Raw genomic sequence first — 23,247 nt, 5'->3', positions numbered from 1 at the left:
TCATCCCCCGAACTCGGGAAGGAACAAAGACCGAACGCGAGAGAGCGGCGGAAATCGAGCCTAACGCGACAGACGTCATTGTCTCCCCCAGAACCAATTGTTCCTCTTAGCCAGCGGAGTTCGGGGAAGGAGTGTTAGAGGAAGAAAAAGCTCTTGGGACAGAGTGTTTAGCTAAATTCTTGGACTGAGATTTTCATTAATTTGACGGTGATTTGCTTTCTGAAAATACCATCTGGTGAATGTCTGTAGGTGCTGTGTGACTTATTCGAAATCAACCATTGACATTTGAAATAGTTGAGCTCTCCGTCCAAAAATCTAACCCAGAAGAATCACGAGTTTCTCTGGACAAAGATCTCCTAAACTTGTACCCAGTTTCTTTCAGCCTACACACGAAGAGCTCGATTCAGAGTGCAGCTTGAATCAGTACACGTCCTCTAAACAAGATATATATCTTTTTAATCACTGACGGCTGTCTCCATTTCCTATTAAGGAAACAACATGACTAGCATTTGCAGGAACATAATACATCACTGCATGGTTGTTAAGTTTTGTTTTGGCCCGTGGGAGCCCAGATGTAAGATTTTTACAACTCCGGTTGTTCTACGAAAATGGAGAGTTTAGCCATGTTCTTACCTGTCTTTATTTCTCTGGTTGTTGTTAAGCAAGCTAGGTAAACTGAACCAAGTCAACCTCAACATTTCAATTGAAGTAAATTTCGCCCATCAGTTGTTACGCTAGCCTACGCTTAGTGTAGCTTTGTTTATATGCTATGTATGATTTTTGTGGCTCCTGAGTCAACTTTTCGAAAGTAAAATGTTTTTTTTTTTTTTTTTTTTTTTGCGTGTATGAACATTTACTCTACAAGCAAGAAATTTGCAAGACTAACAAATTTCGCTTTAATACTTTGGTTTCACTCTGTTTACAGTACACTTCCTTTGGTCAGTTTCAGTCACCTTCTCTCTAATTAGTCAAAATTAGAATTGGAATCATTTTGATCACAACTTTACTTTTTCATTTCATTTTTCAAAATTATACTAGCGTAGTAACTTGCCGCCATGGATTACGTGCTGTTTTCCACAAGCATGCAAACGATTTTTTTTATACCATGCATATAATAAATCCTTAATTGACCAAGCTTGTTCGTTCAAGATGGCTTGATATAGGCCACGTTCTGTCTTTCTTCAATGACTTATTTATTTTCAAGGAAAAAAAACAAAAACAAAACAAAACAAAAAAAGAACTCGGTCGATATCCAGCCGCCTTGATAGCAAGCTTGGCCCATCAGTCCCATATATAGAGGTTCATCTACTAAAATTATTCATTCGAGGGCGACAACACTACGAAAAGAAGTGAAAAACAGGAAGTAAATCAATTGTACAATGATAATTTTCGCGCTACAAAGCGATAAAATTAGATGAATTATGTTGCATTTTTACATTGTAGACGGAAATTGTAACCCATCGTAGACAAGAAGCATTTCTTAGCTAATGACAAATAACTTGCTAGAAATTTGTGCGAAGAGAAATATCTCGTCCAAAGAAAAAAAAAACGCTCAAGGAGTTGTAACCAGTTTGTTATTTTATTTTAGGGTTTCTGAATGACTGAGAATGATATTAATGGTATTAGTTAAAGGCAGTAATATCTGACCCTGAACACGTACATTTGTTACTTTGTATGTGTGTTGCATTGTCATATGAAGTACTGAAACTCGTCAAAAGATCTATGTGTTATGAACTATTTTTAACACTGAAATTCGGCTTTTCTTTCAGTTTTTCTTTCAGTTTTTACCTATTTAATAAAGGCCACTGCATCATCCCACATTCAAGTTTATAAACTGAACAAAGAAGAAGACGTACGAGCCAAATTGACCTGAACATTCTCTAGCCTTTAACTTCTCAGAAATCATGCACAAGCTGGGCCGGATCATACAGGTAAGAATCTGATCATTGCTTTATTTTTATTATTATGAGTGCACTTCCCTCTCAAAAAAATAATGGTCCTTCCCTGACTGTAACTTTTTGGAATTTGCACCTGCAGGCTTGGAAGAATAAGCTACCTCCTCCACAAAACACCTTGGTGCATCACCATTGCCTGCTTTACACGGGTACAAGCGCTATACTCTCTGAAAACCAGCATGGAATTTGGAGGTGTGCCGTTTGTAAAAACACAAGTGAAACTCTCAACCAAACATTCTCCTACCACTGTTTCACCTGCAATGACTTTGACATTTGCCGCGACTGCTTCGAGCCGAAGCGACATCTGAGCCACGTCCATGAACTGAAAGTGGTGAACACCTCGCTTGTCTATGCACACAAGAATGGCCGCTGGGTGTGCGACATCTGTGGAAATGAAAGCAGGTGGTATGAAAAGTATGTGACAATTCTTGTTTTTATACACTCTAGCACCGGTATCTCGAATGGTTAGTTACTGGATATCAGTGTATGAAGATGAATATTCCAAGTCAGAGAAATTAAACAAAAAACAATGTTTGTTTATTGTGGTTAATTCGCTTAGCTACATCTAGCTACACCACAGACATACCATTTAAACTGAAAGAGACAAATATTTCAAAAAAACAAATATTTCAGAAAAACATAATTGGCTTAAAAATCTCAACTGGCGGAAGGCAGACCAGTTGGCTATTTACAAGCATTACCGAGGAGTTGAACTAGCTAGGGTGTATTGAGATACAAATTCAATTTAGTGATCAAATAAAACAGATTTCAAGTCCTGCACCCAAATTAAACCAGTCCCCACGCCGCCTCCAAACAATGAGTTAAACATTATTTCGTATAGAGTGGGTCTTTTGAATATCAAAATAAAATTTTTGCAAGTGAAATTTTCGCCAGTATTCCACACGAAAACCTTGAATAGATACATTTTGTAACCTTACCTAAAAATAAAATGGAAATAGAAATTATACTACATTTACATGTCAGAGGGAACGGAACGCTCAGATTGGCTTTTTTGACGGTAAAATAAATTTTTGTAAAAATAAAATGATTTTAATGTTAAAAACATGTGATTAGAATAAATCGATTTATAGTCTGAGAAGCTGATGTGCGGTTTATTATAACTGTTGTTGGTAGCATTTGTCGAGTATACTTAAACCGTACTACGATATTTCACTGAAGTGATGATCTGTACTTTCAGATTTGAATAAAACTCTTACGCTTTGACGATATTGTTGGATTTAACTTTATGTTTTGGTTCTTTTTCAGATTCGCCTATCATTGTTCAGAATGCGAATTCGATGTGTGCCCTGATTGCTTTAAGCCGCACCCTACGCCATTACATGCCCACCCACTGTATAAGTCAAAATCGCAGGACGTGTGTTCAGTGTTCAGTGATTTCTGGAAATGTGATAACTGCGGTTCACCTCAGAGCAGCGTCGCAGATAACAAGCCATGGCATTGCCCGACATGTAAATACAACCTATGTCACTCCTGTATGAGGGCAACGAACGAAGGTATAATGAATAGAAATACAAAAAAATAAGATAATTTTTCCTTGGTTATTGTGTACTTATATATATATGCTTCCACAGTTTTTTTGTGCGTAATGATTCCGACCACACGAGGACAACACTTTGTAAAAGTTCGATTGATATTTTATCTTCCCATCTTGCATTTATCTCGATCTGTTCAATACGCCTGTCGGTCTTAAAACTTAATTCCTCAGCGTTTTATTTCCGTGCCACAAGAAAAGAAGAAAAATTATCCGTCGTGGTACACGTCCTCCAAAATAATAATAAACACGCAGAACTGTTGTTGACTCCTTGCAGAGGAATTGACGGCTAAGAAATGTACTAAGTTAATTTAGAACCCAAGCGCATGACATTTGGCCTGCTCATCATAAAAGCTTTCGCTTGGTGGCATTCTCGTTGTCGTCGCCCTCGTGGTTTGCTTAATTTAAAGGAAAATTTAAAGAGGCATGCGATGAATGATAAACACGTGATAAGCACGTGGTTCCGTGACTGGCAACTACATATACACAGTGATAGAGAACACTAGGACGAGTGAAAGAAGGGAACAGAGATATTGTGTGACCCACTGAGCGAGCGTCTTTGAAATGGGCCTCACAAGGGCTAAAAATATCGATGACCGTTTACCAGAATTGATCATGGTAAAATTGAACATAGCGTTTTCTGGCATAAATTATTAAAAAAACACGAGCTTTCGACAGCCGGTCTACTGTCTTCGACAGAACACAGTAGACCGGCTGTCGAAAGCTTATGTTTTTTTTAATAATTTTTACCAGAAAACGATATATTCAATTTTATTTAGAAGGCCTCGGAGCACGTATAGAAATACAGTTGCTGGACTATGACAGCGGTGACCTTCATGAAGTTATCTTGTTTGAATGGATTATAGTATTGATTTTTAGAGAGTAACTTTGACTCTTTCTTTTGAGACTTTTAGTAGAACAAGGTATACTGAAAGCGCAAACACAGCCGCAGGCGTTTCAATAGAGTCTTCTTTGTTATTCCTGTAGCCTTCGGTTTTAATCGCCTACCAGACGAGCATCCATGGGCTCCAGGACTCCGTTTGACGCCAATTGAAGTGTGGTGACACTCCAAGAATATCGTCCCCCAATGGTGACAGTTGTAAGATGCTGTCTGACACTTGGTGTGGAGCAATTTTTACTATGCTGAAAGTAAATTTAGGTTTCTTATTAAAACATATTAAGTCATGTCATGTAGCCTTTTTCCTAAACCACTTGGATAGAATTCTCGATCGCGTTCTCATTGTTAAAGATTTGGGGGTGAAGTGAAATGCAATGCAAGGTCGTTTTTAACGTAGACTATTTACGAGCCATTTGGTGATAATTTATTCATGGGCAGTCGAGACTGAATCGATAATTTTTCTTACTGTAATGGGAAAAAAAAGGAAAATGGTGAATTTATTATCTTATTTAAAATACAATAAAGTATTTTATCTATCATTATCTAAGTATATCCTGAATGTAGCCATAAACACAAGTACATTGACAGAGATTTAAGAAATTAAAATAGTTTTATTATTTGAATGATTCCTCCTGATGTTTGCTTTAGCTTTTGTGAATAATAATTTTTTGCTAATATATTTATTAAAATCTTAGTCATTTAGATTTTGGCTTATCTCTATCTTGTTCGTAGATTTTAAAGAATTCCTCAGGGGTAGCGCTGTTATCTTCCAGTTTGTAAGCCAGCCCCCTTTTGGTTAAACATTTGATGCACTATTTTTTTTAAAAACTGAACCATTTCGATAAGTATAAATATGGTCTAGAAACAAGAGAGAGTGAAGGGTACTAAGAAAGTTCACCCCCCTCCTTTATAGGTCTTGTTCCCTGTTAATTCCCCTAATGATATTTTTAGATATGGTATCCAGTCCTTCTGCAGATAAACTTACCGCGTGCGCATTGAAAATGTGTATAAAGCAGCTTGGTCTGTCCTCGTGACTAAAATTCGCGCCACATCACTGGCTAATGCTAGACTTTAAAGACCCTACTGGGATTTCGGAAGATGGGAGTGAACTAGAAATAACTTTAGAAGAATTACCATAGCAATATGGCCTACTGTACTTGTAAGCCTCGGGGGACCTCATATAAAAAAAGACGTCGGGGGTGCTCTTCGGAAATTTTCAAAAGAATCCCTAAGAGGTAACAAAATCCTGTTTTGTGTGTGCGTGGCTTGGATTTTTTTTCTCCTTTAAGAGGTACCAATTCTAAAACAACACATAATTTCCTGTCATAAGAATTACCAAAACCGCATTTAATTTTTAACTCCTAAAAGGACGACGAGCACCCCCATATTTTATGCCAGGATTGCCTTTCCCCGGGCATGGGAGATTAACTCTCTTATATTATCTCGATCTGGAACTGGGAGATCTCGACCAACCTGATAATGTTTGAGATCGTCCCTGGCCTGTTGATGTTCTACACCCTAACCGCTCTCTCAGTTGACATATTCAACTTCAAAATAGTTCATCTAGCTGGGTTAATATGAACTGCGTGAGAGGTAAAACACAGCCTTTGAAAGCTAGGTGATATTTCCTTACACATAAGTTGTCAGTAGTTAAAGCTGAAGCTCTTCTCGACTCGAAGATATTAGTTTCAAAAGGAGGCCCTGTGCAAAGGGCACTGTTAGCTTCTCAGAGCAAAGAGTCGGCGAACTTTATGTTCTGACAGACTCATAGGGGTGGCGAATGGTCCTTCAAACACTATGGTTCTCGCAAAATTTTCGTCGGGTCTCGCAGTCTCGTTTTTGTAACGGTTCTGCGTGTCTCGCAGTCTCAATTTTTATCACAAAGCTGCCTCGGTTTCACGAGTATGCTGGCATTTAATAAAAACACTTTAAAGACTCGGTATCGCAATTTAAAAAGTTAAATAGGCCATTTCCAAGTTGCCCTTTGCCTATATGTCAAAACGAATAAACGAGCGACCAGTGTTATGAAAATGCGTTTCATCTTCAAGTCATTTTCAAGCAGATTAAACTCGTTTTTATAAGAAAGGTTTTAGACGAGGAATCGTTTTGAAACAGATGCAAAAGGCAACTCGAAAATGGCCTATTGTCTCGTGATGCCGGTAGTCTCGCCTTCTCGCAAAGTCTCGCATTTACCATTCACCACGGCCCCTTCTGATTAACCCTCGAAACAATCAGCCTTCCAAGCTGCGGAGGTTAATTTGGCTTTATCTATATATGCTATTATGTTTATGTTCATGTTGATTTTTCACTTACTTTAATATCTGGTTTAGTTAATCATCTCCAAATAAATGCCATTCCAGTTTTGAAGTGCGAAGCACAACGTGGAGCATTTAAAAAATTTCTCCCGGTCAAGCAGCAATAACGCGAGTTGCCAGGGAAAGAACCATGTAAATTGACAAAATTGTTCAAAAAAAAAAAAAAAAAAAAAAAAAACTGGAACAAACGTAAAAATTGATGAGAGTTTACTTGTTCGTAGTGGAATGGTATAAGACATGGTATTTGTGTGAATGGCTTGGCCTAGCCTGCGAAACAGTTTCGCGCTCGTCCGCTTGCTTTGCTCCCCGAAATATTTTTTTCCGTCCTTGCCGGGTTCCTGTTTAATTTGCAGGCCAGGCCCGACCTTAAATGACAACCTTGGGTATTGTAAATTCTACAGCTAACACATGTTAGTATATTCTCAGCTCCGACTATTGCATTTCTAGCTCTCTGATTGGCTCAAAAACTCCGACTATGAGCCATTAGTCGGAGTTTTACCTTATATGGAAAACAGTGCGCCAAGTTTAAAAATTTTCCGCTCTGTAAAATTGTTGAAATAAAAATCGGCGGCAAAAACCCGATTAAGAATATACTAAAACAATTATTCCATTCGACCTTGTTGGATATGAAGTGATCATAACCAACTCGCGCTACGCGCTCGTTGGTTATTTATCACTTCATATCCAACGCGGTTTCATGGAATAATTAACAATTATTCCATGAAACCGCGTTGGATATGAAGTGATAAATAACCAACGAGCGCGTAGCGCGAGTTGGTTATGATCACTTCATATCCAACAAGGTCGAATGGAATAATTGTTTTAGTATATTCTTAATCGGGTTTTTGCCGCCGATTTTTATTTCAACAATTTTACAGAGCGGAAAATTTTTAAACTTGGCGCACTGTTTTCCATATAAGGTAAAACTCCGACTAATGGCTCATAGTCGGAGTTTTTGAGCCAATCAGAGAGCTAGAAATGCAATAGTCGGAGCTGAGAATATACTAATTGTTAAATAGACACCGCGGAAATACGTTTTTTGACGTCACCGTAACTGGTCAGTGGTCATCACCATCAGGCTGTGCTGTCCTTCGATCGATCAGTTCTCCGAGATCAGTATTTTGGTTAGTTTTAAGGTCGAAAATATCCTTGATACTTCTCGTTATTGGTGAGTTTGACGTCCTTAAATGGGTTTTTAATACTCAAACAATGTTCCGGTAATGAATAGGGGTACAGGGGAGTCATTTTGTGTGGAGTAATGTGTAGTTTGCTGACTCGAGCCTGCATCGTGTTGCTTCAGTCGCCCTCGCCTCAGAATTGTCGAAAACAACGATGAGTATCCAGCAAAGTAGAAGATTGGTCCTGTATGAAGCTTTTGCAAGAATTTTGAAGACAAGTTGGATTAAAAGTGTAATTTGCATGAAGTGGTTAAGGTACATGTAAGTGGGGACCGTTTTATTCACACTCACTTTGCGCCGACATGTGGTGCTTGTTCAGTTAGATTATATTTCGCAACGCGTCAAAGAAACTTTGATAAGAATTTGTCTTTAAAGACTGGCTTGTTTGGCGTTTCTATCACCTTTCTGACTTTCTGCGCCTTTTGTAACAGGTGAAATAATTTTTTTGTACCTGCCGTTTGCTGTCAGAATAAAACATTTGTTCATTTCATTCACAAGATATTTCTCTATGATTAAAGATTGTTTAAGCCTACATTTATATATAATGGTGGCGTTTGCGAAGGGAGCAGAAATCGAAAATATTGTGATTTGTTGGCCGCAGCGAACGCTGGAAATACTGAAAACATTCAAGACCGCTCAATATGTTCGGTTCATAGACAATTTTTCCTCGCTTGCGGTCTTTTTTGTTTACATCGATTACATGTTGATAGTACATGGAAATTTTTAAGACCGTTTCCTTGTACATGTATGCACAGGTAACTAAATATTTTAAAATGCCCAAACACCTGAATTTGTTTACACGAAACCGCTTCCACTTATGGGATGTGGTCAAGTTTCACATCTTTTGATGCTGAAAAGACATTCAACATTTCAGAGAGGCAGTAATCAACTCTTCAATGAAACCCACTAGTTTATTTTGTTTACTCAGTCATTTGAAGCTTTTCGATTTCTATTTCTCTATTTTACATGTGCAGTGTATCAACTGATATAAATAATTGACTGTTGTTGTTTTTCCTTTCAGTTAATTTAATTCAGATGAGCTTTGCTCAATCACTGCAAAATAATTTTTACATTGTATGTGCTTAATGAATCAGACATGTACATATGACGTGCTTTGAATCAATATGAAATTAATTATGATCCCCTTAGTCATAATATTGTATCATCCTCCCTTCTGTAAGATTCTTACTTAACTTGTAACCACTTTATTACAAGACATTATAGCACCTGATGGCAATAAATTATATAATTATATGTATTTATTTTTTTTCCTGATATTTGGCTAACAAGTGGGTTTGTTTATGCCACTGTGTCTTTGAATTGGCTTACTGTTGTCTACAAACCATTAGTAATATATCTTCGCTACATCCAACTCAGATACTAGACACAAAAGCATGTATCAAAGAACAGATACATTTCTTACAAATTAATATTTATTGCATTTAGTTCATCACTTAAGTTCTACAACATTGCTTTTCTCCAGTGAGAAATTTTGTGCAAAGTCTGAAGTTGTAAGTTGCAAAAACAAGTTCCGTCAGTAGTTGCGAATCACTTAAAATCAGGATTTGGTACTGTAAACTGAATGGCAGAAAGTGAGGAAATTAGAAATTGCCTCAAATACACAAGTGATAAAAGAGATAAACTTGACTGAAATCTACAGACTCCTTTTTTTAGGTTTAGGGTTAAGGTTAGGCCTAAGGGACAAGGTGGGAGGTGCGGTGGCCTTGTGGTTAGTGCGCTCAGCAATGGATCGAGCGGTCCATGTTTGAGCCCTTGTCAAGGACATTGTGTTGTGTTTTTGGGCAAGACACTTTTACTCTCATGGTGCCTCTTCTCCACAAAGGTGTACATATGGGTACTGGTGAATATAATGCTGGGGGTAACCCTGTGATCGCCTAGCATCCTATCCGGCAGGGGGTAGTAGAAATACTCCTAGTCGGTTCATGCTACAGAACCCGAGATAAGCCTGGCCTGATGGGCCACTTGGCTCTATGCAGACTTTACCTTTTACCTAAGGACAAGGTACTGCATCAAGTGGGGGAAGAGACAGCGGAGTCAGAACCTCCCATTTCCCATACCCTGTTCTCCCACTTCCCATACCTCTATCTCTTGACTCCCACCCTTGTTCGTCCTGCTCCTGTCCCCTGTAAATTAAGAGACTCAAAACACATCTTAGTCATTTAGCTGCACACCCCTTGGGCATTTCCTTTTCCTTCGTTTTCAGCCTTGCTACTCTTACCCATGTCTTTCAAGTGAATGACCTATGACGTAACCACTGTCAAAGGGTTTCATTTTGGGCCTCATTTTGAGCCCAAGGGTGAAGTTTTCTTTGCCCGTCAGCCTAGAAGTCTCTAAAGACACTAAATGAAAGTCAAGTAACATTTTCAGTTCTTGTTTTTGAAAGTATTTGAAGCCTTAATGAATGACAAAAATTAGCATTTTGCATTTCTCCCTGGATTCCTCCTGCCCCCTATTCTCCTGGGCTCCTGCCCCATATTCTCCCGGGCTCCTGCCCCCTGCCTCTCCCCACCATCAACAGATGCCTGAATGTTCAGGAGAGGAGTTGCCATATGGAGAGCATTGGTCACTGTTCTCTCAGTTGGTGTTTTTACAGCATTGATGTTGTGGAAATCATCCATGGACAGTATCTAAAAGGATTTTTGCTGAGCCAAAATAGAAAAAAATGTACAATAGAAGAAGTTTTCTATTGGGAAATCCAGATAATAGTAATATGTAAACAAATATTAATCTTAGAAAGTTATACAGAGTCTCAGGCTCTAAGGTAATGTGGTCAGAAATTATCTGGGTGGCCTTACAATCAGAAGATTGTTGTGTGAATACAGGGGGGATAGCCTATTTATAACTTAAAATGAAATTCATTTATTGAGTTTTAATTGGAAGTTGTTATTACCCAGATTTTATGGTATTTTTATTGTCTTGCAATAACATATGCATGTATTTCTAATTACCCTTTTAACAGCTTTGTATTCCATGTCTTCTGCCATCTTAAGATAATCAGATGTCATGTACTTCTTGTGGTTTTTTCTAATAGCTAAATAGCTTTTTTTCTAAACTCTAATAGCTATGCAACTAGTTTAAAATATTTTTCACACTTTAGAGGCGCTAAAAGCAAAATACAGAACTGCAACAATTCGAAATTATGACAAGAAACAAAGAAACAATAATAAACATGAAAATTTAAAATTTTATTTTCGCCAGCCTAAAGCTTACTGAAGTACAGTATAATTAAAATTGGATATTTTATGATAAAACATACCTCGGTGAATTCTTCCCCGAGTTGAGACCAGATTTTGAACCCTTTTAGGGATTCAGTCCTACACTTGTTACACCAACGTGTCCAAGATTTATACGAAGCACTGCTTCAATTTCGGCCAACTTGGTCCATAATTCGGTGATACCGCGTGGAGACAGGATGACCGTGTTTACTTACGCGAGTGCCCCCAATCGAACAAGTGGACGAACACGAGCTTGTCTTCCCGACGAATTTGATCGAAATGCCGTTGACATACCAATTCACACGGTTCAAGCCCATCAATTCAACAAACTTGAGAAGTTGATGTCCTCAGAACACCGCTACAGCAACACAAAAGCTGCTTAGTTTTAGCCTTAGCGCACATCGTAACGTAAATTGCCACTGGCTCGAAGCTTGCGAGCATGAACTCTCACGAAACAACAACAATTTCACACCGTGTGCAAGTTCAGTTTGGCTTTGGCACAATATATAATATTAACTGAGAACTATCCAACAAATGAGCGGAGTTTAAAAGCTAAGTTTACAGTGTGCGCTCTAAGTTTTGTATCTTTTTGACTGTCGATAAGACTCGCTGCGAAAACAATGTAAAAGTTGCAGGCATTTTGTAGTTTTGTTAGGGTGTACCGCTGACCAGCAAAATACTGTATCGCGCCCCAAAAAACGTATATCCGCGGTGTCCACATGATATGATCCAAACGAAATCAGCAAGAGCCTAAAGCATTCCTTCTCCGTAAGAAGAAGACTTATTTACCAGACCACCTACTTAGACATGATATTAATAACAATATAATAGATTTAATCAAAATCTTTCAAGTCGATGAATATTCACTAACTTTAATACCTTTACTGCTGCTTCAGTCCACGTAAACGAGTATAACTAAAACAGTTTATTCCAAATTCTGTTACTTTCTTGCATGTAAAATATTGTTACGTTTATTTTTGCTGTGTATTTTCTTAGATACGGAAACTTTCTATAGGGTCAACCCTCTGGCAGTGTCTTGTCCTTCTTTTCATATACTACTTTTTTTTCAATAATGAATAAAGTATAATTATTATCAGTTCAGAGCAAATGGAAAGGATATACCAACGATCAGAGAGGCTTAGAATAAGAAAGATCTTTAAGAAAATTTTATTTGATATGGAAGTATTGCTAAGGTTAAAAATAGCTGTGTTATATTAATGGCTTTGCTTTTTCACATCATGGGTATAATGGCATTACTAGGTTGCCCCCTCGCCCCTCACCCCACCCCACCTTCACAATGGGAATGTAATTAAAAACCGACAGAAGAAAGTTCTACTGGAGGACTAAAGCCTTAAATTTTTTTTTTTGAAAAATGGCAAAAGAAAACATCCCACGCAAAAGAATGGAGGACTGTCCTCGAATATATAATGAGGAAAAAGTAAGCAGGTGAAAGTTGTGCTCGCGGAAAAGCAACGTGTATTTCGGCCATTGGAAAGGAAACAGCCGGCGGGTCCAGGCCAGCAAAGACCTCTGGGACTACCGGCCTCTTCCTCGAACAAAAGAACATCTAAGAGTCAAGATGGCGGAATCACTCGTGAATGAAACTGTGGCGAATCTTTCGGCGGCAGTAAACGAAACGGCCAAGAATGCCACTGGAAGAGCCGCGGCAACGCCGGAAGGAATGTTTGTGGCGTATTCTAGTTTGGTTTTGATGGCCCTTTTACCAATATTTTTTGGTTCTTTTCGCTCAGTCAAGTATCTCATTGAACAGAAGGTTCGTTGATCACAATTTGTTTTTACTTCTCTGGCATTTGTTGAGTTGTTGTTTTGTAGATTTACTTCCTAATATATTCTTAGAGAAGTCGTTTGTTACAAAGTGACTAACCAGAATTCTGGCAGTTTACTTCAGTTTAAACCAGAAGTGCTTTAGTTTCGTAGACGTGTACATTGAGTTGTAAGGCTAGTTTCTAAAGTGTTTTTTTCAGTCTCTCGCGTGGGTGAAAGGAACACGCTAATCGATTTCCGCTAATCACCAGTAGCAGATTCATAGCTAAATGTCGTTTCAAATATTCCCCAATCGTAGTAAATCACAACAGTTGGTCATAAACAAACATTTTCGCTTTTTACTTTCAACAAACTGTGGTGATTCAATTGCTCTGAGTTATTAAGCTTAACTTGTATAATTTTTTATTGTAGTATAATTTGTTAGTTTACCAATTATTGTATGCCTAGTGGAAGGCATGGCGATGTAATGGTTATGACATCACTCCCAGTAGTCATGGCTTTAGGCAGACCTGTGATATGGTGATGTTCTTGGACACTGAGCCACTGTACATGTACCCTAATTGTGCTGTCACTTACATTAGCCATATATACAGTCTGTAGCTAGTGGCAAATCATCGGCAGCAACCTGTCAATGTACCTCGATACATGAAGCTTACAATAGACTAGAATCACACCAGGAATTCTCACCAACTTGTGAACATTGGTATCCCGAATTTTCAAATCCTCATTTTTTTAACCTCCCAGTTGTTCAGCATTTTCTTGCTCCCTGGGCAAAACTGTGACAGAAATTTATAGCCAGCTTCTCAAACTCCTGCATTTTCTGTAACATATCAATCAATTCGAAGAGCATTTGTATCCCACTTCCTCCAGACACATCCCTGGATATTTGACTTTACTGAAAACGTCTGACCAAATTCCTTGCTACTATTGGCAGTAATATCTTGATAACATGTTTGAAATGTTCTTTTATGGGAGCAAGCAGCTCCTCACCTAATGTGTGTTTCTACCAAGGCAGAAAATGATAATCTTACAAAACAGAGAGTGAATCAGGGAATGATAAGAGAGGTGGCCCTTGTCAGAACATCTGTGAATTATGGAATCCATAAGCTTATGGTCACTCACCAACAGCTGGCAACTGATCAGTGCAGGGGTTTCATGAATGTTTTCAGCAACAGGGAAACTTGTTTTCACAGGCAGGGAAAACTTTTTGAACTGAACTTCTTGATAAGAAAAATGGTCCTCCAGATAGTCAAACCAGGTGGGCAAAATCATCCTCACAGTTGGTCAATTTGCCTAGTGCACTTAATGAAACCTCTGTCAGAGACCCTTTTCCTAACATCTATAATATCTACTAACAAACCTTTTGTCAATAATCAAGTACCTGAGTAGGTGGACCTCACTTTGGTTCAAATTTACCACCACTGGTGCCAACCTTGAACCAAATGCCTGGGATAATGCCCCAAGCGGGATGAGTGCTCATGGAATCGACTGACAAATGTACAGTCTCTTTTGACAATATAGGGTCTCTTTTAGTGGCACTTTTTCAACCTCCTCACCCAGTAATGTACATTTTGTACATGGAGTGATCAATTTATGTAGATATTTTATTCCTTTTACATGTTGACTGTCACATTACGGTTATTTAAATTTGCAAAATAATCTATATGTACCTACATGTATGTCTTTGCAGAAGTCTGGTGAACAGCCCGAAAGCATGACATCAAAAGATGCTGCCATGTTTCCCATCATTGCCAGTTGTACCCTTCTGGGTCTTTATATCTTTTTCAAGGTGAGTCTTTGTGTACTTAGTGCAGATTAAACAACTCTGTGAAGCAGAAAGGATAGCTACTACCAAGATTCTATGATAAGATTCCAAGATTCCAAGATTCCAAGATCCCATGTTAACCAGTTTTAGTCAGAGTAAACTGATGTCCAGGGCAATTCACATGCTGGTTTCCTTCCCTGTTCAAGAGACTCCTGATGTTTGATTTGAAAAAACAAAAAAAAATCCACACTTTTGAGTATAAAAGAATGATGGTTTAGATGACAAAAATAAGAAATTAAGGACACTCTTCTTGAGACATTTATTCCTCAACCCTCAAGACTATACAAGATCTTTGACTTGGTAAAAACTTGACAACTTGATAATTAACCCGCAAGAAACTGTTAAAAATAATACTTTTCTATGGCTGCATTGATTATACCACAGATTATAAACCCAGTATAGTCAAGGCAAAAATTGATGAACATAATTTTTCTTCTTTGAACATGTAGCTCTAGAAAAAACAATTAAGCATGCTATTATAATAATTTGATAAGAGTGGTTTAACATTTACCTTGGGTATCAAAATGACACATTCCTTTGCTTTTGTTTGGTTGCTGAGGTAATTTAATTATAGAACTTTTTTGACCAGACTTGGTTAAAATGTGTAACAACTACAGTAAAGTTGATGATACCATTTGAAAAGAGTTTCTCATTATGACTTTACTGTATATATATATGTAATTTAATGGCACTAGAAGTGAAAAGTAAAGAAAATGTTTTAGTTGTTAGAAGCTCTAAAATGCCTGCAATTGTTGCAATAAAAATTGGGTTTTTGATCTAGTTGTTTTTTACATGTAAATTTCTTTTAGTTTCAGAGTCACTAAGATGCCTACATGTACATTTTGTAGCAGTGAAAATTAGGTTTTTGATCCAGTAGATTTTGTAGTAAATACCATCATGTATACTTATATATATTTTTATAAATTATTCTGTTTTTATTTCCTCCACTACCATTTTAGCTGTTCAGCAAGGAATACATTAACTTGCTTCTTACAGTGTATTTCTTTGGTCTTGGTGTGTTGGCTGTCACACATCTGCTCAGGTAACTGATCAATATTAACAAATGTCTGCTAACAAGGTCATCAAACATGTTTTAATTAATGTGGATGACATAAAAGAGAATAAGAGAAAACTTACAGTACATGTACATACCTCATATTTAAACAAATGGTCTTAGAGTTTTCCACCAGATATATTTTTTTAGACTGTACATTTAATCAATGCAGAAGCCAAATCCCATAAAGAGAGGTGTTAATAAGAACATTGGGGTTAGAAATAATGCCAATTTCTCTTTCTTATACTTTGGATCATAGTTAATAGAGGGGACTAGTTATGAAGCCTGGCAAACATCAAAGGAGCAAACAAAGATGCCAAGATTTATGTTGGAAGGTCCACAACCATGCACAATCTTTTGTTTTCCATTCATACACTCTGCATGAATTACATAACCAACACATTTCTATTGGTTAGTTCCTCAGTATATAGAGTAAACAGCTATTATGTTTTGTGCACGGTCATGGCCAAAAAAGCAAACAAAAACATACAACAAAAAACTTTGTCAGGTTTCATAACCACCCCCCCCCCCCCCTCTATTAACTACGTCTGGATAAATTATTAAGGTCTTAAAAAATATATTTATAATATATATTATCCTTGCACCCTTTTCAGACCAAATGTTGAACTTTTGCTGCCAGCAGCATTTCCAAACAAGAACTATACTCTTGATCTAACAGAGGGAAAAGGTGACAAGAAATCAGGTAATTCTGATACACTGCCATATTCATTGGATAAGTATACTATTAACAGGGTTCTCCCTAGCTTTCAGCACAACAGGTAAGGGACCTTTTCAAACTGGTAAAGCATTTGGTTAATGCTGGACATTCTGCAAAGGATAAGCGACAATTTGAACTTATGCACCACGTTGGTTGAGCTAACGTCAGCGCTGTCCCTCTAAGTATAAAAATAATCTTCACACAATCAAGTTTTTTCTCTACATTGTAGCCGTACTGACTGCTTGTGTTCTTCTGAATTGCCATGCTGTGATATTGCGGCCTTCCTGTAATGTGTACCAGGCGCAGTAGCATATTTCACATTTTTGTGTGTTTTAATTAATATGCTTTTTTTACAAAGACAACAAAACATTCCGTCGCCCTCTTTAAATGCCAGCCACCATACAATACTTTAACAGCAGAATACAATGTCATAAATGATCCAGTCATGCTTGAAAACATGGGGCTTTGATGGTAACTGCCTGCTCATTTCATTGGAAGATAGCGACTTCAGCTGTTTTTTGCACATAGTATATGAAGGTGTAAACCATGGGGTTGGCTACTACCAAAAGCGTCTTCCAGAATGCATAAATGCTGCTTTTCTGAAATACCAGACTGTTTAAATGTTTTTACTTCTGATACTGCTTCCAATGGCATTTTGGCGGTGTGGTCTCTTTGGGTGGTAATTTGTTGTCATATTCCGGAGGTGATGCGCTAACTGACTCAGACGTTTCTACTGATTTATCCGTCAAGGGTGGTTCAGTTATTACTCGCTCTTCTGTTGATTGCAAAGGGGCATTTGCAGCTTCAGGCGACTGGTCATTCTCTAATCTGTCATTTCTTAAAACATACAGTACATTGCGCCTATCAAAAGTTCTCCATCGAAAAATTCATAATGTGAACGATACACCTTTAGGTTCAGAGGTTGAATAAAACAAAGTAAAATTTTGTTTAAAAGCATTTTATTCTGACTATGCCCTTTCCAAACTGCTTATAACTTAAAATGGTTCGTGTGATATCTTTGGCGTCACTTACTTGGCATATCACTGGAAAATCCGCTAGGCTACTGTATCCGCTACGAATCACATTGCTACGAATCGCATTACTTCAAATTGTTGAATTCGTGTTCTAATCGTCTCAAATTCAGAACTTTCACGCTGTCAAAGGCGTCTTTCAAACCATTGTCTGGAATACATTTCATGTAGAATTTCACGTCCCCACACATTCGCTATAAAGCCGGCAAATGTAGAGCTGTCAAGGCAGTTATTTCTAGCAATCGGCTGGTTTTTCATCGCTAGTGTGTAAGCTTTGTTTTGTTTAACCCTAAAATGATTGTAAAGCTTACCTGCTACTCTTTGTGACTTCGTGACAACATTTGCATGTGCAGAGAACTGACGAATATCGTCACGTTTAGTAGAAAGCCCGCGAAAATCACTCTTACTTTGAAATTCGAAAGGTACCAGTCAGTGTCAACTAAATAAAGCACACATAGATCTATAACAGTGCACTGTTTCTTTTTTCATCTCAGTTACTACATGTATCTTACCAGATTAGCTCACGGTAAATGCGTATTTTTTTGTGACTTCTGAGCATTTGCAGGCGGTAATAAGTGCTCTTACAAGTGGTAAATTTTACCGGTTACTGCCTGACAAGGAGAACCCTGTGTTAATAGTTATGCCACATCAGGATGACTGGCTAAGATTTGCCTTTTCTTTAAGGTTCAAAGTTCCTAAATTATTATTATTTTTGTACTCTACATGGTTGGGTGAAAATGAGTGTAACCAAATTTTATGTTGTGGAATATTTACAAGTAAGGTACATCTAAGGTGGAGTGAGTTTACTTAACCCACCGAACAGAAACAATGGGTTTGTAATTATTATAATGGTTACTAATAAGCAATTTAGTGCAGGGTACACCAAAACAAATAGGAAAAAATAACCATTAAAAGTAGGGGGCTGATAAATGTAGGAACTAATTAATGTAAAGTAGTAATGTACACAATCCCTTTATCTACATCACAGGTAAATAAAAAAAAAAAACATTCTAATTCCTCCAGTTAGTAAAACAGCAAATTGAAATGACTCAGTTTGATTTTTGATTTTCTTTTTAGAAATTGTAAACTATGAGTTTGATAGAATAGACTTGCTTTGCCTTGCCATTTCTTCTGCTTTTGGAGTGTGGTATTTATGGAAGAAGGTGCGTAGTAATATTTTTTTAGTTTCTTACAGTAGTAAAAGTTGGGACTTGCTCTAATCAAACAATTTTTAAATCTAAGGATCAATTTAAATAAACTGCAGACTGTACAATGTATATGAAATGTGCAGACACACTTAAGACAATGATGTTTTTTTTGCAAGTTACCTACAGTACTGTGACCGAGAGTTCAGTAAAGTTATCCTTGCATGCACAGACATGATTGTAGTGCATACATGTGGTATTTGACTGTACAATATCAAGTGACACTGATTCTGTTGTATTGTTTTTTGCTCCTTTAGCACTGGATTGCCAATAACATATTTGGTTTGGCATTCTCTCTCAATGGAGTTGAACTTCTTCACTTGAACACAGTAACAACCGGCTGCATTCTTCTGGGAGGACTCTTTGTCTATGACATATTTTGGGTCAGTACAGTACATGTACCAGTGATACAATTCCTACAGCAACTTTTGGTGCTGTATTCCATAGAAAATGGCTTCAAACAGTGTTCAGCTTGGGCTAGTCAAGAAGAACCAGTTTGATGCCACAATGCCTCCTATTAAGTTTAATTTGCAGTATACATGTCAGGTGTGTGCACAAACCATCATTTTGTGTACAAAAAATTAATGTTCAATTAGCCATTTGTGAGATATTTTAGAGTCCAGAAATTTTGATGATGTGCTTATCGGCTGAATTAGTTGAACCAGATGGGAAAATATTTTTTAAATTTTGATCTTAATTGCCATGTACATACAGCATTTTGTCTGCCCTTGTTTTTGTGATCCTAAGTGAAAATATCTTCTTGTCCAACCTTTCTCTTTGTGATAAAACTTGCCCATCCACATCTGTTGTTTTAAAACAACACCTTTTGTTCATCATTTTTTTTGAACAACCCAGACCTGTGCACTTTTGTCATTTACATGTATGGTAAATTAATCTGCAAGCAACTAATATGCTATTGCTCTATCTCTGTTGCTTTCTTTTAACATTGGTCGAATTGATATTGCAGGTGTTTGGAACAGATGTTATGGTAACTGTTGCCAAGTCATTTGAAGCACCAATCAAATGTAAGCTGTACATGTACATATGTAATATGATTTTGATGCCACGGGTGCTGGGTAGGCAGGCCCCAGACTACTAGACACGACTTTACACGCTACTGTAATACAATATACAAAGCTATGTACATGTACATGTTAATGTACATACATGTATGTTTTGGCTCTTCGTTTTGGTTTTGGCACTCTTCTGAGGCTTGCTTATCTATTCCTAACAGTACTGGTAGTTCATAACGTGTGTTTATGTTCACAATATTGACACTTACAGTGTTAACTCAGCCTTAAGTCACTGATGTAATTTGCATTGGGCACGTAGACCCTGAACACCACAACTATGTGTAATATTTTCCCCATAACAAGCCCAAAACTTGTATGCAAGTTGTGAGAACTAAGGATGAGCATTTTGTAACTCCCCCAACTAGTATTGAAGAAATGAATGGACATCTGTAAGGAGAATTCATATACACTGTACATGTTCATTTGTACAGCATGTATGACTGAATTAATGTCCTGCTCATTTGCAGTGATTTTTCCAATGGATCTTCTTGAGAAAGGATTATCTGCATCCAACTTTGCCATGCTGGGCCTTGGAGACATTGTTATACCAGGTGAGTTAGGGTGAAAATAAGAAGAACTTTAGCAGTATTTGGCAAATGTTTAAGAATCCTGACACTCTTACATGTATGTTCCTATCAGACTTCACGTGTCCCAACGTGGGTAAGACTGGCATTAAACCACTAGCAGCATTCCCACTCACCCTGGATGGGGTGCTAGTCCATCACAGTTTACACCCCCTCCCTCCCCCCTCCAAAGCTTTTTTTATGTTGTCCTAGGTAGCAGTTTACATGTATATTGATGAAGTACCATTTTATTCACCTGGGTGGAGAGAGACACTTCAAGGCTTTAGAGTAACTGGATTGCTCAGCCACAGCAGCTCTAGAGCGGTTTGTCTCTCTGGTGTAAATCCGTGGACTCATGAGAGCGAAGGATGCCAACAATATGTCATAACATATCCCAGAGTACGTGTACAGGTAGCTGCGTTGCTCCTTATCTGAATAGACCTGTTCAGTTCAGTAGTTTATGTGCTGTACTATGACAAACGCTGAATGTATTTGCAGTTAGTGTACAATGTATGTGAGAGAATAAACTGATTATGCTTTGCAAAAGAGGAAACATGCAAATTTGAGTTATTGTTTTTTTTTCTTCCTCAACAGGAATATTTATTGCACTTCTTTTGAGGTTTGATCACAGGTAGGTGGTATGTTTCTCATCATAGCGGTATAGCATCCTTTAATTACTAAGATTGGTCAACATTTAGTTTCCCCTCGCAATGCCAGTCCGTTCTCCTCGTAATGCCAATCAATAGATTGTCTGAGAAGTATCAACCGTTGAAAGAAAACAATAATAATAATGAGAGACAGTATGTATCTGACTTGTTAGCGCAGTTTTGATAAATGTGCTGTACTTTTGTCAAAACAGCACTACACTGCACTCGGCTTTCAAGCGTTACTTAACCTTTTATGGAACCAAATCAAAAGAAATGTGATTGTGCGTGATGTAATTTGCGGATGAAAGCTTAAACCGCAGTTAGTACATGTATTATCAGAGATCTTTACTGTACATTTACAGACTGGAGAAACAGTTTCACTGTGAAAATTAAGTTACATGTATTTTCTGAACCGTCCTACATTTGCGTTGTACAATGTATTGACGAAGGAATACAGGTAGGACACGTTTTCTCATCATTTTTTCGTCGACAGCAGCAAGAAAGACAAGGCCAGCCGGGTGTATTTCTACTCTGGCTTCATCGCTTACTTTGTGGGCCTGGTACTGACCGTTCTGGTGATGCACACTTTCAAAGCTGCTCAACCCGCCCTGCTGTATTTGGTGCCTGCCTGTCTAGGAACACCAATCACGTTGGCTTTGATCAGAGGAGAAATTTCAGAGTTGTTCAAGTGAGTTGAAAGTATTTTACTGTTCTATTTCCTTTCGTCTTTTGTCTCAGCTTGTTTAGAACTCCAAAATTGAAAGTAGGATTCAGTGTGTATCAACGGTTAATCATATAAAAGGAGTTCTGTTAACTTGGCATTAATAAATTAAAGTGTTTAGGCTTGAAGGTTCTCACGACAAAAAACGCACAGGGTCTTCTCTTAATGCAGTGTAAAATTCATGTTTCCAATTTTCTGTTATTGATTTTCATTATTTTAAGCGTGATGTATCTGTGCATGTTGAAGTGGTTTTATAGCGAGGCTAAATGATAAAACATACGTGCATATAGTATCAGTTACATTGTTAGAGGCAGTAATTGAAATAGTAAACTAAAAGGATCCGTTTTCCGCTATAGTTTTTCACAATTTATTTTTTACGTTTTTTCCCAGTTATTATCGAAGGTTTCTTCCAAGCTTTAACTATCCATATGTTATACACTGTATAGCGACTGTTTTTGTTTAGCTGATTGAGATTAGCGAAACAAATCAGTGGCACAATCTTGATGTATAATTCTGAACAGAAGTGAACAAGCTTGTCTGGTCTACCGCAGGTATGAAGATAACCCGGAGAAAGATAAGAAAGAAAGCGAAAAGACTCAAGTAGAAGGCAGCGAAGATGTCAACGGCGACGCAAAGAAAAGCCAGTAAACGAACCGAACCCAAATAAATTATTATTGTCAGTTATTATAAAACGATAAAACTTAATTTTACCGCATACTGTAGAAAACTGCGCCTGTTATAAGCAAGATAACATTTGAAAGAGTCATTTGAGACCTTACTTATGCCGAAGATTTTACAACCTTAAATTTCAGAGGTTCGTCTCTTAATTCCTTGTACAAGGTATCCACTCAGTCGTAGAAAACTATTAAAACTGTGAAGTTAAAATCTTCTGCGTTATGTGGAGTGGCATTTGATCGTTCATCGCTTAATGTTATATTCTCTTACTTTGAGAGACGTCTTTACTATAGTTCCAAAGGAAGACAAGAGGGTAAAGAGAACAAGAGAGCCACGTATCTTTTCCTAGGGATTTTCAATCACCGTTTTCCAGGGTTATGTTAAATGTTACAGAAGTATATGTGGAAAGACCTCTGTTAGTCGGCGCCTTGTTGGAATTGTCGAGACACTATTTTTTTTCTCTGTAGCTATAGCGCAGTTTAGCAACTCACTTTTTGCGGTGTACAACGGTATCTTCACATTGAAGTAAACTTCCAAAGGCAAAAAATGACAGCAAAAGATTGAGACTGACAATGAGCAACGAACTTTGAAAAAACTTTGCGTGATGTTTCATCTCCTCTGAAGGGTCTGTGTCTTTTCTGGTGCAGCTTGTTGGAAAGTATTATTTATATTTAATTGCTGCTCTAAGGGATTTTACTTTTTAGTTTAAACTGTGCGTATGGAAACGATGACTACAAAAAACTGACTTAATAAAAGAGTTCAAGTAAAAAGTATTTTTGGGAATTTTTATTTTATTAGCGACTGTTCTCTAACAGA

The 23,247-nt window shown here is 37.7% G+C and overlaps 2 protein-coding genes across 4 annotated transcripts; both read left to right on the top strand.

Moving 5' to 3' along the window:
* The first annotated feature begins 1,674 nt into the window (after positions 1-1,674).
* On the top strand, positions 1,675-4,992 carry LOC145463808 (uncharacterized). Of its 2 annotated transcripts, XM_081447605.1 has the most exons (4): positions 1,675-1,931; positions 2,038-2,369; positions 3,222-3,469; positions 4,495-4,992. In XM_081447605.1, exons 1-4 carry the CDS (start codon positions 1,905-1,907, stop codon positions 4,569-4,571), a joined length of 684 nt encoding a protein of 227 aa, XP_081303731.1. In that variant the 5' UTR covers positions 1,675-1,904; the 3' UTR covers positions 4,572-4,992. The 2 variants fall into 2 exon arrangements, with proteins under 2 accessions (XP_081303731.1, XP_081303730.1); XM_081447604.1 differs by having other exon boundaries at positions 1,675-2,369.
* Positions 4,993-12,682: 7,690 nt separating this feature from the next.
* Positions 12,683-23,201, top strand: LOC145462638 (signal peptide peptidase-like). 2 transcript variants are annotated; one of them, XM_081446213.1, is made up of 11 exons: positions 12,683-12,908; positions 14,610-14,708; positions 15,704-15,786; positions 16,413-16,501; positions 18,625-18,710; positions 19,010-19,135; positions 19,720-19,777; positions 20,293-20,376; positions 20,983-21,019; positions 21,532-21,723; positions 22,308-23,201. In XM_081446213.1, the coding sequence occupies exons 1-11, from the start codon at positions 12,714-12,716 to the stop codon at positions 22,402-22,404; spliced, it is 1,146 nt and encodes a 381-aa protein (XP_081302339.1). In that variant the 5' UTR covers positions 12,683-12,713; the 3' UTR covers positions 22,405-23,201. The 2 variants fall into 2 exon arrangements, with proteins under 2 accessions (XP_081302339.1, XP_081302338.1); XM_081446212.1 differs by having other exon boundaries at positions 21,529-21,723.
* Positions 23,202-23,247: the final 46 nt, after the last annotated feature.

The sequence above is a fragment of the Orbicella franksi genome, chromosome 12 (assembly GCF_964199315.1).
Source record: "Orbicella franksi chromosome 12, jaOrbFran1.1, whole genome shotgun sequence".
Classification (NCBI taxonomy): Eukaryota; Metazoa; Cnidaria; class Anthozoa; order Scleractinia; family Merulinidae; genus Orbicella; species Orbicella franksi.
This window is presented reverse-complemented; position numbering and strand designations above follow the sequence as displayed.